Source organism: Abramis brama (assembly GCF_963993115.1).
Source record: "Abramis brama genome assembly, chromosome: 2".
Taxonomy (NCBI): domain Eukaryota; kingdom Metazoa; phylum Chordata; class Actinopteri; order Cypriniformes; family Leuciscidae; genus Abramis; species Abramis brama.
This window is the reverse complement of record NC_139964.1, coordinates 13070364-13086173: the sequence shown is the minus strand read 5'-3', so window position 1 is coordinate 13086173 and position 15810 is coordinate 13070364. Positions and strand designations below refer to the sequence as shown.

General features: G+C 41.1%; 1 protein-coding gene across 1 annotated transcript; it reads right to left on the bottom strand.

Moving 5' to 3' along the window:
• Positions 1 to 4490: 4490 nt before the first annotated feature.
• LOC311077727 (uncharacterized protein) lies at positions 4491 to 14731 on the bottom strand. Its single transcript, XM_084106340.1, has 7 exons — positions 14038 to 14731; positions 11124 to 11186; positions 10625 to 10948; positions 10136 to 10222; positions 8698 to 8802; positions 8580 to 8614; positions 4491 to 8451 (listed from the first exon to the last, which is right to left on the bottom strand). Exons 1-7 carry the CDS (start codon positions 14099 to 14101, stop codon positions 8104 to 8106), a joined length of 1026 nt encoding a protein of 341 aa, XP_083962466.1. The 5' UTR covers positions 14102 to 14731; the 3' UTR covers positions 4491 to 8103.
• Positions 14732 to 15810: the final 1079 nt, after the last annotated feature.

Below are 15810 nucleotides of genomic sequence, written 5' to 3'. Positions count from 1 at the left end.
TACACTGATAACATACACCATAATGTTAGATAATACACACTTTTAGTAGAGATCTTCAGCTCTTACCCGTCAGCAGAAACACACAAACTATCAGTGGAAACTTCATTTCTTCATCAGTTCAGTTCAGAAAATCAGTCTGAAACTCTCAGTAGTTCCTCACACGACTCTCTGAAACTCAAACAGCAATAATACTGCTCTCATCTATCAGTGGAGAGAAAATAATACGCTTGTTTCTCGTCTCACGTGATGAGAAACTGTGATCTCTGTGTTTCCATGTGGCGTTAGGTGTGAAAACGCCTCTCAGTTTTGACCAGGAAATGAACTGTGAATTCATCAACCACATCCTGTTTCTGTTCTGCCTTTAACATGTTTGAGAGCTTTCTGTTGCCCTTTTGCTCTTTTTCTACTTCTGAATGTTTTAATATATTTTCAAGACATGTTAATTACATTTTAAGACCGAACGCACGGACCGCATTTGAACATGCTACGTTCATTTGAGATATAACCGACTTGTTTACTATAGGATACTCACCAAGACGGGCGTTATTACATAGTTGTGTGTGAATTCGTCCGTACAAGCGAAAGACAATTTAATTCAGTATTCGCACGCTGAGACGCTGGTTTGCGGGGCGCGCGCTCCGGATGTTTGCGTTCATGAAACTTCTTGACCTGCACACACGTCCTGTAATAATGTAGGGAACCACTCGTTATACTTCAGTCAGGTAACAGTTCATGTTTTACTTTACTTACATATATGATTTAGTTTTCATCCAAATAACATGTGCTGAGTCAGAGTGAACGGTCAGCAATCAAGAGCATTCAACAGAAGTGCGCTCACTCTCTCGCTCTCTGTCTCTCTCTCTCGTCAGTAGCCTGGAACCCCGCCCACAACATTTTTTGGTCGGGAAGTTCGGTCTGGACTCGATCCGTTGAGGAGTAATTATGTTCGGCTCCCAAAAGGCCGAGCCAATCAAATTGCCAGGGCGGGCTTTAATCGATGATGGACAGATGATCTGCGGTTACGTAATCACCCACGTCACCATCAAAGAGCGCTTGATTTGAATTAGTTTACAACAAACAAAGACGACTGCAGCTGGAGAATTGAGATTTTACGAGTTCACACTTACAAATAAGTCAGATAGAATAAATGGGTATATGAGATTTCACGAGTTCACACAAATAAGTTAGATAGAATAAATGCGTATATGACGTGCTGTCCGAGGAGAGGGCTGTGGGCTCGGTAGCCATACTCCCCCCGTGTTCCTGGTTGTGAGAGAACAAGACAAGAGTGAGGATTCGGGGTGGTGAAGGGATGCTGAAAAACTGTCAAGGAGTTGTCACAGGTCGGGATGGGCCAAGCCAGACTGCGCCCACCCCTGAACCAGGACCACCTCGAGGAGTGTGTCAGAGGAAAGAGTCGGAGACAGAGAATAAAATTCAACAAGTTTTATTTTGAAGTAAAAGCAAATTGGAAATCCTAATCTAAAATCTTCTTTATTGCCCTCAGAGATCGAGGGTGAACGGTGCAGCGACCGGGGACTCTCCCGCCCTCTTCCTCGGTGCGGACCCTGCAGTAGGTGGACGACGAACAGGTGGGTGATCAAGTAGGTCTTTCACAGGCGGGGATGCGGTTAGCAAGTGAGCGGTCCGATAAGTCTCCTCTGGTAAGTAGGTACCTCCAACCTTCCTCCCTTCTTTCACAGATGCGAAGTTCTGGGGCGAGTGGATATCAGTCAGGTACGTATACGGCAGGTACACGGTCTTATGGTGGGGTGGCTGGGGAGTCTTCCTTGGGTAAGTAAGTAATTCCAACCTTCCTTCCTTCACAGGTACGGAATCTGGAGCAGATGGATATCAGTCAGGTACGTATACGGCAGGTACACGGTCTTATGGTGGGGTGGCTAGGGGAGTCTTCCTTGGGTAAGGTGTGATCAGGCTCTTCTACTTCCTTTGCAACACCAGAGCAGGGCCTTCAGCAGGTACACGGCGAGCCGGTAAGTAACTAGGTAGGGGGGGGGCACACTGAATGGCGGCTCCAACACGGCACACTGTTCCCACGCTTGCTTACAGCGGGGGCAGACACTTCTCCAGTACAAGGGGGTTACAAAGTGGTAACGGACTCTACGTCGACTGTTGAACGGGGCTTCTTCTGACACCGACAGAGTGGATATTCCAGACAGAGTGTGCCAGCCTCACGTTCGTGACAGAGGGACAGCCACTTCTCCCAGCACAGGTGACTATAAAGATGCAGCAGACTTGAAGTCGACAGGCTGCACGGGGCTCCCACTGAGACAGACAGAATAGATGCTGCAGACAGGTTTACAGTTCACATGCGCTGAAAGGAACGAACACTTCTCACAATGCAGATGAGTTGCAGGGATACAGCAGACTCGAAGTCGACGGGCTGAACAGGGCTTCTTCTGACATAGACGGAGTGGATATTTCAGACAGAGCGTGCCAGCCTTACGTTCGTGGCAGAGGGACAGTCACTTCTCCCAGCACAGGTGGGCTACAAGGATACAGCAGACTCGAAGTCGACAGGCTGCACAGGACTTCTACTGAGACAGACAGAAGGGATGCTTCAGACAAAGTATACAGTTCACATGCGTTGAAAGGAACGAACACTTCTCACAATACAGATGAGTTGCAGGAATACAGCAAACTCGAAGTCGACGGGCTGAACGGAGCTTCTGCTGACATAGACAGAGTGGATATTTCACACAGAGCGTGCCAGCCTTACGTTCGTGGCAGAGGGACAGTCACTTCTCCCAGCACAGGATTGGCTACAAGGCTACAGCGGACTCGAAGTCGACAGGCTGCACAGGGCTTCTACCGAAACAGACAGAATGGATACTTCAAACAAAGTATACAGTTCACATGCGTTGAAAGGAACGAACACTTCTCACAATACAGATGAGTTGCAGGAATACAGCAGACTCGAAGTCGACGGGCTGAACGGAGCTTCTGCTGACATAGACGGAGTGGATATTTCAGACAGAGCGTGCCAGCCTTACGTTCGTGGCAGAGGGACAGTCACTTCTCCCAGCACAGGATTGGCTACAAGGATACAGCGGACTTGAAGTCGACAGGCTGCACAGGGCTTCTACCGAAACAGACAGAATGGATACTTCAAACAAAGTATACAGTTCACATGCGTTGAAAGGAACGAACACTTCTCACAATACAGATGAGTTGCAGGAATACAGCAGACTCGAAGTCGACGGGCTGAACGGAGCTTCTTCTGACATAGACAGAGTGGATATTTCACACAGAGCGTGCCAGCCTTACGTTCGTGGCAGAGGGACAGTCACTTCTCCCAGCACAGGATTGGCTACAAGGATACAGCAGACTCGAAGTCGACAGGCTGCACAGGGCTTCTACTGAAACAGACAGAATGGATGCTTCAAACAAAGTATACAGTTCACATGCATGGAAAGGAGCGAACACTTCTCACAATACAGATGAGTTGCAGGAATACAGCAGACTCGAGGTCGATGGGCTGAACGGGGCTTCTCCTGACACAGACAGAGTGGATATTTCAGACAGAGCGTGCCGGCCTCACATTCGTGACAGAGGGACAGCCACTTCTCCCAGCACAGGTAACTATAAGGATGCAGCAGACTCGAAGTCGACAGGCTGCACGGGGCTCCTACTGGGACAGACAGTGAACATTGCAACAGGACATCTCCTCTCCTATTAGCGCAAACAGAGGGGTTAATTCAAATCCTCAGAGGATAATTCTTCAACATCCAAACAGTTAGAACAGATCAATGTCACAGAACTCTCACTATTGACAGTAGACCAGCATAGCACAGGGAGAGTGCACAGCAAAAGGGAATGTATCTTCCACACACACGGCAATTCCACTCCAAGCATATAATGTGGGGGAAACGTCAATCCTAGGCACTGCAAACTCACTTCACAAAGTGCAATTTAAAGCCAGCACTCACCCTTGGGTCTCTGTGCGAGGGGGCCGTGATCATCAATACTGCTGAGGATGTATTGGGATGTTTTTCTTCACATACACAGGCAGAGTTCACATCACCATTTTTAATGGAGGGAGAGATAAGAGATCGGTAATGAATCAATACAATCCACTCAGTGATATTTATGATCGTGATCCAAACACTCCAAGCCACATCCAATTCAGTGTCAAATGCATGCAATTACGAGACTCAGTTCTCAGTTACTTAGCTCTTCTCCAATGCAAACGGGGTATTTCACTCTCCCTCTGTTGTCCTCAAGTCTCTCATCAAGCCAACACTCTCCTCTTCATTCACCAGTACTCCAATAACTGCAACCGCCCAATAAAACGACTTCTCACGGGGGAGAAAGACCAACAACAACCGCCTCTCTCTCCTGCTTTTTATCCTCTCAAATGCTGACGAGGCTTCTTCCAAACTCTCCCGAGTAAATTCCCCACACCTGTTGCCAATCTGTTGGGGTTGTCATGGCAACAGACGCACACACAGGCCTGGGGACCGAGTTTCACTCACAAGTGTCCCACCAGAAACACTGCTTCAGCGGGAATAAGTTCCATATGCTTTGTCACATCGTGACAGAGTGTTAGGTAAGTTGACAGAGTGAATATGCTTCCTCATGCTGATATAGGGTAACGTTAGACATGGTATTGTTTGATGACAAGTTGATATTGGATTGATTATTTGTAGCCTACGTGTTCCTCCCGAACTTTGTTTATGAAACATCATGTGTAGATTCCGCCATCGCGTCTGTTATAGAAGATATCCACAGCGCATTCATTTTAAAAGAGGAACAGAGAGCCGCGACATTTTGTTGGTTGAAAATATGAATGAAGAACATGCGTCATTTACTCCGTTGCTCTGATTGGTTGTAGGTCTATCCAATTGAGTGCAGAGTTTTTTTTTTTTCCTGGTTCGGTTGAGACACGCCCCATAGTTAAATCTCTATGGAGCGGTATCAGACTCACATTCTGACTAGAATATGAGTATGACGAAGTCAGGCTATCTCGTCAGTTAATAAGCTAAAGCTACATGCCTCGTTTAATTTCGTTGCCATTGACATCCGACTGAACAAACTTTCCACTGATGTCTGTTTAAACTAAGGGATGCAGCTCGCGCGTCCAGTTTCACGCCTCAGTTCACCTCGACAAAGCACTCGCGGCGGCCAGTTTCTTTTCGCAAAATGTATGTTGTATCGGTGCGGGGTATCAGCGAATTTACGAGTATATGAGGACAGTATCGGCCCGATCCCCGATGCCAGTATCGGTATCGGGCCATCCCTAATTTTAAGCATCATCCACTCATAGGAAAAAATGTCAAACATTTTAAGGAAACAATCATTGCCAAACTCTGAATGAAAAAGACATGAGATGAAGAAGAAATGTGTGTTAGGGGTATTTTCTGTGGTAATCGACAGCATGGAGAAACACTGTTGTTTACAGAAACTATAAATAATACAGAATATTTCTTGAACATTAAAATCACTCTTTCAATCATATGAGCTCTGGAAGAGAAGAGTTGCATTGTGGGAAACGTAGTGTGTTTAGCTGAAGCCTCAAAGCTCTTCCTGTGGCTGTAGTTTCACTTCCTGTTTGGCAAGTGTGAGCTGAAGACATCACATGTTTAACTGAAGCTAAAGGTCTCCTAATATTATAATGATGAAGCTTTTCTTAAGCATCTCAATCGCACCAAACTAATCTGTGCCATTTATATGTTGCTTGCAATGATTTATACGGATATTCATCTACTTTTGAATGGTGCAGTTCCAACATCAGCCAGCAGGAGTGAACCGATGAAAACAGACAAACCTTGAACTGAACATCCAACAAGGAAACGATATTCACATTAATAACTACAGACACAACATAATTGTTACATAACGTGGTACTTAGAAATTCTAACAATGATAAATAATTCTAGAAGAAAGACTTTAATAAAACACTCAGGACCCAGGAAGAAAACAAGAGAAAACCACATTACAACAAAATTAACGAGAACCGACATAAGCTGAGGGAGAACACAGGGTTAAACACACGGACTTAATCAAAGAAACAAGACACAGCTGACATGACTAACCAGGGCTGCGTTCAGCCCCGACAAAACGTTGCACAACGTTTTTTAAACAGAAACGGTGATGCGTTGAACACACTGTTCTGATGACGCAAGAGTTGCAACTATGGCAGCTGAGAAGGCCATTCTTTGTGTTCTTTGTGAAGAATTTTCGGAGCCTGATGAAGTCGGTATAAATATGTGTTTAATACTACAAAATATGCCCGATGTTACAGTTACTGCACTTGCCGCCCAGAACAAAAGAGAACATCCCAATCGAGTGAAGGGATTTGTGGAAACTGAAGCACACATCTTACCTAATTCAGACTAAAACACATCTATTTAGCCTCACATACTGACTTTATTTGTAGTTCATACTGTTTTAATACCCTGTATTTTCTTTCTCATTTTTAGGAAAAGCACTTAATTACCATTGTTTATTTCTATACCAAATGTCATACACTTGCAATGAAGCTAAGAATATAAACAACTACATCATGTTGATATCCTATATTTTTACAATAAAACTTATGACAAACATGTCTTCTAATATCCTCAGTTGTTGCGTATACCGAGCTGCATCGAACACATTTGTAAACTACTTTCCTTGAACCCATTGTGCGAGTTCACTTTAATACCGCGTGCTTTATATACATGTTGCTGCTGATTGGACTGCAGTTCTGACACACCCACCAAACAAGAGAAAACGCATCTCAAACCCCGTTGCACACCGGTGCACCGTTTCCAGGAAACATGACGTTCAACCCGGAAACCGTAGCAAAACGTTGCGCACCGTTTTGAACTTGAACGTGCCCCAGATCATGACTAATACAGCTGAACTGAAACTACTAATCAAGGTGTCCATGGCAACTAAGATGTGGCGGGAAAATAACAAAGGAAAAAAGGAACCAATACAAATTGGTCCTACAGAGCAGAAAAAGCCTGTGACCAAACAAAGCTTCGGAAGTCTGTGACATACAAAAACAGGAACCAATCAAAATACAAACTAAAAGTCCAAGCATGAACTGAAATGTGATAAAAATAATAATGAAATAAAATACATGATTCACTTTCCAATCCTGAATAAATGGTTTATATCATCCATTAAAGTATCTAATGAGACATATTCAGCTTTAAAAAAAATATATATATGACACCAACAGGGCCGGTGTCTGTAACTTAGGAAAACAAACAACGTATTTTGTCTTGTTTCCAACCAATATTCTATCAAACCTTGTGGCAAGATACTGTGCAAGACAACACCCCACATAGCAACATTTTGATGTGCAAGACAACACCCCACATAGCAACATTTTGATGTCCCAGATCCGGCCCACATCTGGCACACGTGGAAAGATGATCTGACGAACATGCAGCGTGGAATGACGGCCCTTGGGTGGCTCACTCCTGTTTGCCAGATCTGGGCCACAAGCAGGCCATAGCAATGCCACATGTCAGCCAAGACTAATAATTATATTTATAGAAATGTCATATTAACTCATGCTGGTAGATGTCATAATAACCCATTAACCCCTGCTGGTAGATGTCATATTAACCATATTAAGATGTTGAACTACACGGCTTCAACAGCATCTTTCTCCATTGACGGCCATTCAAACAATGATTCTTGACAAAAAAAAAGTTTTCTTTTTGCAACATTTAAATTGTAAAAATCTCATAATTTTACAGTAGATGCCTACTGTCTTTCATTTCACAGCTCAGGAAAGCCATTAGTGAAGGTTTGAGACACTAGTCTCAGTTTTATTACTAAGAGGTTAGTTTTGTTACCCAGATCTGGCGACACTGACTCTGAAACACCAGAATCACTTCACACAGTGTCTCCAGGAGAGGAGCAGAGGATAAACAGGGTAAAAAGAAGGGAATTTAACTTTTATTAGCTTTAACTGTAGATGAGGTGTACTAATACAATTTGTTTTTAAATCTTTTTAGTAAGATGACTGTGAACATTATTTATACATTATACACTTTATAAACTATGTTTTGTACAGAAAAGTGTGACAAAAGATTGAATAATTAAAGCAATGCAGATTTTACCAAATTTTGAGAGTCTTTTTCATTTATGGTTGATCACTGAATATATCGGACCCTGATTTGTTGAGATGTTTTGTGGATGTGTTGAGATGTTTTGTGGATGTGTTGCTGTTACGTAGATCAGTTCTGTCCCACTGTCCTGTGTTGCTTCAGGAGACTTTATATTGGCATAATAATCACCGGCTGTATCTGTCACCTGATTGGTCGAGTGGGTGTGACTGGGGTTTGAATCAGGCTGGCGATTGGTTACTGTGGCGTAAAGAGTAGAGACTTCTGTACAGTTGTTGTGGTGTGATGCAGGCGTCTGATTGGATGAAGACGTTACCATGGTGACGTCTGTGTTTGGAATGTCCCCATACATGTGTTCAGTCTGAAAAACAACACATACATCAATAATCTAATAATAATAATTAATATAAATAATTATCTCTGTTCATCAATAAACAATCATTTAACATGTATGTCTGATCTTCTACAGGTAAAGATTTGAACACTCGCCTCTGTATTGTGCTGCATGTTTTGCTGAAATAAAGCTACATGAAAATAGAGAGTCAGTCAATTTACACATTAAAATAGAACTAAATAATAACACTAATAATCACAAACAAACTGTTACCTGTCCCAGATTTCCTCTTCCTCTTCTTCAGGATGATGAAGGTTCCAGAACACAGAGTCAGAACCAGCAGAACCGAACCCAGACCGCCAGCAACAGAAGCCAGATCTGAACAACACAATGTACAGATGTACAACACAACAACACAATGCTGATTCTGATTATACTGTTTAGTGAATAATAGTCTATATAATATTGTGCAACTGAAGTGAAACTGCAATGGTAAACCTCAACTCTTCAGAAGGAAACACTTCTGCCTGTGGTTGATGTCAAAGTGTCCCACAGCCCTAACCCTAACATACCTAAACCTACCCCTCACAGGAGGGATACTTGTCTGGGATGTAATTGGGCTATCCCTGTACCAGCACAAGCACTAAAACCTACCCTTAATAGGGGACATAGTTAAATAAGAGAACATAGGACTGTGGGAGCATATAGTTGTGGGAACATAGGGCAGTGGGAACATAATAATTTTCAAAATTTTCAGTAAAAAAAAAAAATTCTTAGAAATGTGCGAACATAGGGCTGACCCCATCAAGGGAAGTTAACCAAACGAGTACGTGCCTCTACAAATATTCAAACCAATTTCCTTTCTCCAAAATGAGCCTATTCTCTGTTGTCAAAGAGCTGCATTGCGGGAAGTGTAGTTTGTGTTCTTACTAGTGTTTGTCTGATAGAGTTGAACTGTAGTATTTCCTGTTGTTGTTCTTGTTGTTTCAGTTTCTGTTTGATGAGTCGCTGACAGAGAGAAACAAATTTTCTCCCCCATGAAAATTTGGATTTGAAGAGTGCGCGCCTCGAGCACATGGCTGACACGACAGGAAAGTTCGTTTTTCTGAGTTTTATATCCTGACATATAGCCTACCGTGACAACATCTCATCTGACAGAGGACTGTGCGGCGCTGCTGACTGCGTTATTTATACAATAAAATAAATTGCTGTGAGAGTGTTCGCTGTTGCACGCAAATCCTGGAGATATTCTAGGCTGAAATCACTCACTCTGCGTCTCTGTGTGAGACAGATTTCAACAATCACCAGTCAGAGACAGCAGCAAAGCCAAAGCACAATGAAAATAAGGCAACTTATGATTTACATGGTTTACATAGGCTATTGTCCGGTTTCAAATTTGTCTGTCAACTTCTCAAAATACATTCGGGGCTACACTCAAAACATTCGGGGCTGAAGCCAGGGCAAAATCGGCTGGTGCCGCCCCTGCTCTCAAATAAAAATATTTAAATGTTCATTCTAAAGACACTCTTATCCAAAGCAATTTGTGGATTTTTAATAAACGGGAGCAAACATCTGAGGACTGAACCTTCAATCTTCAACAACTTTAACACATTTAATCTCAAAGGAATCATCTAACATGAATTCAAGTACATTTAGAAGCACAATATTCAAGAAATAAGAGTCATAAAGAGCGACAGACAGAGGAACTGACCTGATTGTGGACTCAGTTCTGTTGTACTGAAAGATGACGGTGTTTTTGAAGAAGGGCTGATGGTTGAAACTTCAGTGGTCTTTTTATCTGAAGGGTCACAGGAAAGATCAACTTAAAACACTGACACTGAAGTTCATTTAAAATACATACAATCTTTCATTCAATCTCTGTTTTAATCACTCTGTTTCTTGTTGTGCCAAAGAAATCCAGTAAAGTCACTTTAACGCACAACCAAGTCATAGTTATAGTGACAATTGGACCCTAATATGAAGTGTGACAAAAACATGGGAAATCTTTTATTTGTACTTTTGTCAGTAAAATAAAGTTGAAACAGAATTAACAAATCACAGATTCTTCATTTGTATTGCATTTTATAAAATGATCACTCTTTCCTGGATTTGGGGTTGTTCAAGATTAATGACTTGATCTCTCACTCTCAGCTTGTTTCCATGCAGTTCATTTCTGCTATTAACAAATGTAATCACTTACCTTCTTTAACCAGCAACAAAATCTCTGAATAGTCATCAGGTCCAGTCCTCTCCACAGCACACCAGTATTGGTCTTCATCCTCTGTTCTCAGATCAGTGATGGTGATGGTGAAAACTCTGGTCTTCTTGTCGTCAGTCAGAGAGAATCTCTCGTCTTTAGCTGGAGATCCTGATTCAACCATGATGATTCTATTTCCAATTCTTGGACACTCCCCTTTACAAAAATACTTTGAATTTGATTCATATCCAGATTCATATGAGCATCTGATGTCAACTCTCTCTCCTCTGTATCCATTAATTGTCTGTGAAGCTCCAACAACAACAGCTGAAAACACAAATATCATTATATAGAGCTGTTATGTGTGAGCAAGAGACATAAGCAGGCCAGAATAATAACTTACAAATGTCATCCATATGAGTCTGATAATCATGTGATAACAGAGGAAAAACAAGAGAAGATGTCAAACTCTGTGTAAAAGAGCTGAGAGTCTCAAACTCACCTGTACAGATGCTGGAAAAGAGCAGCAGGACGTCCAACATGATGAAATTTGACAAGCGTTTCGCTGAAATAAAAGACCAAATTCTGTGTGACAAACGTTACTGTCGTTCTCTTCCGTACTGAGAGAACAATGTGTGTCAGCAACTGAAATATATATTTCCTTCCCCTTCTGTCTCTCTTACCACATCAGCTCTACAGGACATCAGTGATAATTCACCAAACTTTATTAAATATATAAGCAGTGTTTTACTCTGTGAGGAAGAGATGATCCACTTCATTATAAGAGGGAATGAGGATCTGTGACATTTACACAGTGTGTAAAATATGAGTGTTTCACACAGCGTTCCAGTGAACAACTCTTCAAGGACATATTAAATATAAATGATGAGATCAAAATAAAATATGGTGGTAATATTGTTTATTCATGTAAAACACACTATATAAATGTCATTGTATGTATGTTTGTATGGACAGGTTGATGGCTAATTGCGCTGGTACTTAAGACAATAAAGGCTACTACTACTACTACTTGTTTTAAACACATGATTATCCTGTAGTATTTTAGTAACAGTACAACTCAAGTATCAGTTCTCTTCCTATGTTCATTGTCATAAGAAAGCAGAGTCTTACACTTGTAATCTAGCCAGCAGTTCACATCACACTGATTCCCTCGACAAAAACACAATAGGATTTTCCCATAGGCTTCTGGATTATCAAAAAAAAAAAAAAAAAACAATGACAAAAGTTTATGATACATACATGTTTTGTCCTGCAACATAATTATCACATATGAACAACTTTTATGAATTGTGAAGCCTAAATGCAGTTGCTAGAACTACACCAGGGTCCCACGACCACGCTGTAAAAAGAAATCATAATTTTAAAGGTAACAAAAATGTAAAAAAGCAACAGAAAAGAGATGTTAACAGTATGTACACTTACTATATACAGTGAAAAACTGTAATAGCTCTCATGGGACAATTCATGTAATTTTACAGTAAAATACTGTTAAATGAACAGATTTTGGAAGTACACTGTAAAAAAAACCCTTTCCGTTGCATTTACCATACCTTACTGCAAAAAAATACGGTAGCAATTTTTACATCATTGAACTAAAATTTATGGTAAAAAACAGGCAGCTGTGGTTGACAGAACTTTACCGTAAAACACATGGTAGTAATATTTTAGGTTTTATGGCAGTGACCTGAAGATTACGGTAAAAAACAGGCAGCTGTGGTTGACAGAACTTTACCGTAAAACACATGGTAGTAATATTTTAGGTTTTATGGCAGTGACCTGAAGATTACGGTAAAAAACTGGCAGCTGTGGTTGTCAGTACTTTACCGTAAAACACATGGTAGTAATATTTTAGGTTTTATGGCAGTGACCTGAAGATTACGGTAAAAAACTGGCAGCTGTGGTTGTCAGTACTTTACCGTAAAACATATGGTAGAAATAGTTTAGTTTTTACGGCATTGAACTAAAGTTTACGGTAAAAAACTGGCAGCTGGTTGCAAGTGCTTTACTGTAAAAAATACGGTAGTAATATTTTAGGTTTTATGCCATTGAACTTCAATTTATGAAAAAACAGTTTGTCATAAAAGTTATTATTGAGAATTACCAGAGGTTTAGAAGTTGATGTTTTATTGAAAATAATAAAGTTTGAAGTTACCATTACTCTGTTTAAACACATTCGTTATGGCATGAAAATCAGAGAGAAAATGTGATCAGGTGTTGTTGGCTATTTATTGATGATGGCATAATTGTCATGTTGTGGCCTGATTCACTGATCTCATAAAGAGTATTATCTCTCACTGATGAGGAATGTTTAATACTGATATAAACTCACGTTTTTGAGTATAATAGCTCTGTGACCCCACCACATGCCAGCCAGCAGTGACAAACAGATAATCTGAAGAACTTTAAAAACACATCTTGGATATGGACACATATCCAACATCACGTGATTTTCTCTCTAATTTTCTTGCCATAACAAGATTCTCTCTGATTTTCTGCGCTTATTATAAATAGGTCTGTATGGGTCATTCTATGGAAATGTCAATTTTTCTGTCCCTAGCCTTTACAGAAATATTACACTTAAAAAACACTTTAGGGTTACAATTTCTTTACAATTTAAAATAAAACAATATGTTGTTTGAAAAATTACACCTTCTTGAGCCATCAATGTGGCAATATATTTGATTTTTATTAATTCTATAGAATTCCAAGCACCACAGAAGTAGGCTACTCGTCCCCACAGTCATGTACAGAGGGAAAGTGCTTTATTTTGAGGCCAATAACAGGTTTTTACACCATTTAAAATACAATAATGTATACATAACTATCAAATATATTTGATATTATATTTATACTATAAAATATCATTTTTTTTCTGTCACATTAAATACAATGTCACATGTGACATAATAATAATTTTACATCCATTTAATTCTGCTAAACTCAAAAGTTAAGATTTAAAGGATTGCATCACTACTTAATTGTAACCGGTTTTCAAATGTTTTCATTGTTATGGTTGCGCAAACGAACTAACCTCATTTAAGCACACTTTTAACAAACCTGATTAAAATAAATAAAACAATCTCCTTATTTGTTGTATTATTATTATTTTTCGGTAACTCTGACTACATATGCTGAAAAAAAAATTGAAATAATATTTCATAAAAACCTTTGAAATTGCCAAAGAAGTAAGGTAACACCAGTGACAAAAAAAGGTACATGCCGTCTTTAAATAAATGCACAGTATATACATTTTTATATATATTTAACATTTTTAGTAATCGAATAATGTAAGTTTAAATGTTAGAAAAATAAATACATTTTAAGACATCTTACCATACCAAAAGTGTACGTTTCTGTAGAATGACCCGTATAATAAATCAACAGCTCCTACTTACCACTATGTGTCTGCGGATATCTAGAGGGGTTCAGAAGGGCATCGAGGCAGTGAAGTAGATCCATGCAATCCTCGGGGAACCGATCTTGCAAGGCATCTATCAGATGTTGAACATAGCGTTCTCTGGCTTTTTTGAAAGCGTGAATGGAGCGGTCGCTTGAATTGGTCACTTTGACATCCTTGTATGTGCCGTCTTTATAGCCCGCCTGGAATGTCTCCTCTTCTGGACCTGGGACATCTCATAACTGTGTAAATGCCGCGACAGATGCTTGCACTATTGGTCGGATGCTGGAAAGATTGACGTTGTCTTTCTGAAAAACTAAATTCAGTTTTGTCATCACTGGTAGTAGATCGGCCAGTGCGTGAGTCAGGGCTATGAAGCTGTAGGTCTGGATTTGACCAAGCAGCCCTTGTGCTTGGATATTTCCTCCCACGGCCTCTTCATTAAGTTCCATGGCCACAGCTGCCCAGTTGTGCTTCATGGCCTCCACAGCCCTGTGTGGGGATAGCCAGCGGACTGCGCACGGCTGCTTGAGGCTGACCATGTCCTCATCACTGAGTGCAGCTGTTAATTGGCGGAGCCGGGTTGTTCTGGTGGCAGAGTGTCTGTAGAAGGAGTACACTGAGGAGATCGTGTTTTTGTAAGCTCTGATGTTTTCCACAGCTTTCGTTGCGTCCAGCGCAGCAAGTGCAGCCCTGTGGGCAACGCAGTGCACCTGGATAGAAAAGGGATTTGCTTGCTTAAACAAAGCACCAACCCCACCATGCCTTCCCATCATTACACTTGCACCATCTGAACCCAGGCCAATGACAGTGTTATATCCATTTCGCGAAGCACCGCAACAATGCGATCATAAATGCATCTTGCGGTCCCGGAGTCCACATCATAATTTCCAAGAAAGCATGTCTCCACCTTTCCTTTTATTTCCAGCTTTAGATATACAATTAACTTTTTGTTCACAGTGATATTTACAGTTTCGTCAATTATTATTCCAATGAAGTCACTGTTTTTCAGTTTTTCACGGATCTGTTCCACCACTACGTGTTCTAATGCCCTCTCCATATCATCCACAGAGTCGCTGTGGCAATAAATGCCATCGGTGGTGACAAAATCTGGAGCCTCGAGAGCTTGCGGTAGCTCAGTCTGTGCTACAAAATGGTTAGATGGGAGATCATGTTTTGCCATGTGGAATACAATTTTGAGCTGAGAGCATAGTTTTTTTCTTAGAAGTTTCCGTGGCCTTGTCACAGTGGCCTTTCATCGCAACCTGCTGTGGCGTTAAATTGAGCGCAGCAACATGGTCATTGCTCTGACTATGTTCAATGAGAGCAGACAATCTCAAATTATTCGACCCTCTTGTGAATCCGTTGCGTCGTCCTGCCTTTTCGCAGTGCGAACAGAACATTTTTTCGTTATCATTAACTACCTCACATCTTAGCCATGGGAACTTGTCACTCCATTCCGACCGATACGCCCTACATTTCGGCTTTTTCTCTGGTGGTGGTGGAGCTGTCTGGACATCTGAGGCTTCAGCCGTTCCTGATGCACCATCGTCCGTCGCGTCTGGCCTCTGAAAAAAGCTTTTAAGGCTAGTCTGCCTGGGCCTGGCCATATTTGAAACGTCTCACTCATTCGTTCGTTGTTTAGGTCTACAGTATATTACAGCCGTTTTAGGCGTGCGCTTTATTTGAAATGCAGCATGCGATGTTGTTTATAGACTTTCAAATGGTAGAGCGGTGTATTTTTGCTTTATACATTTTAGGCTTATTCTCA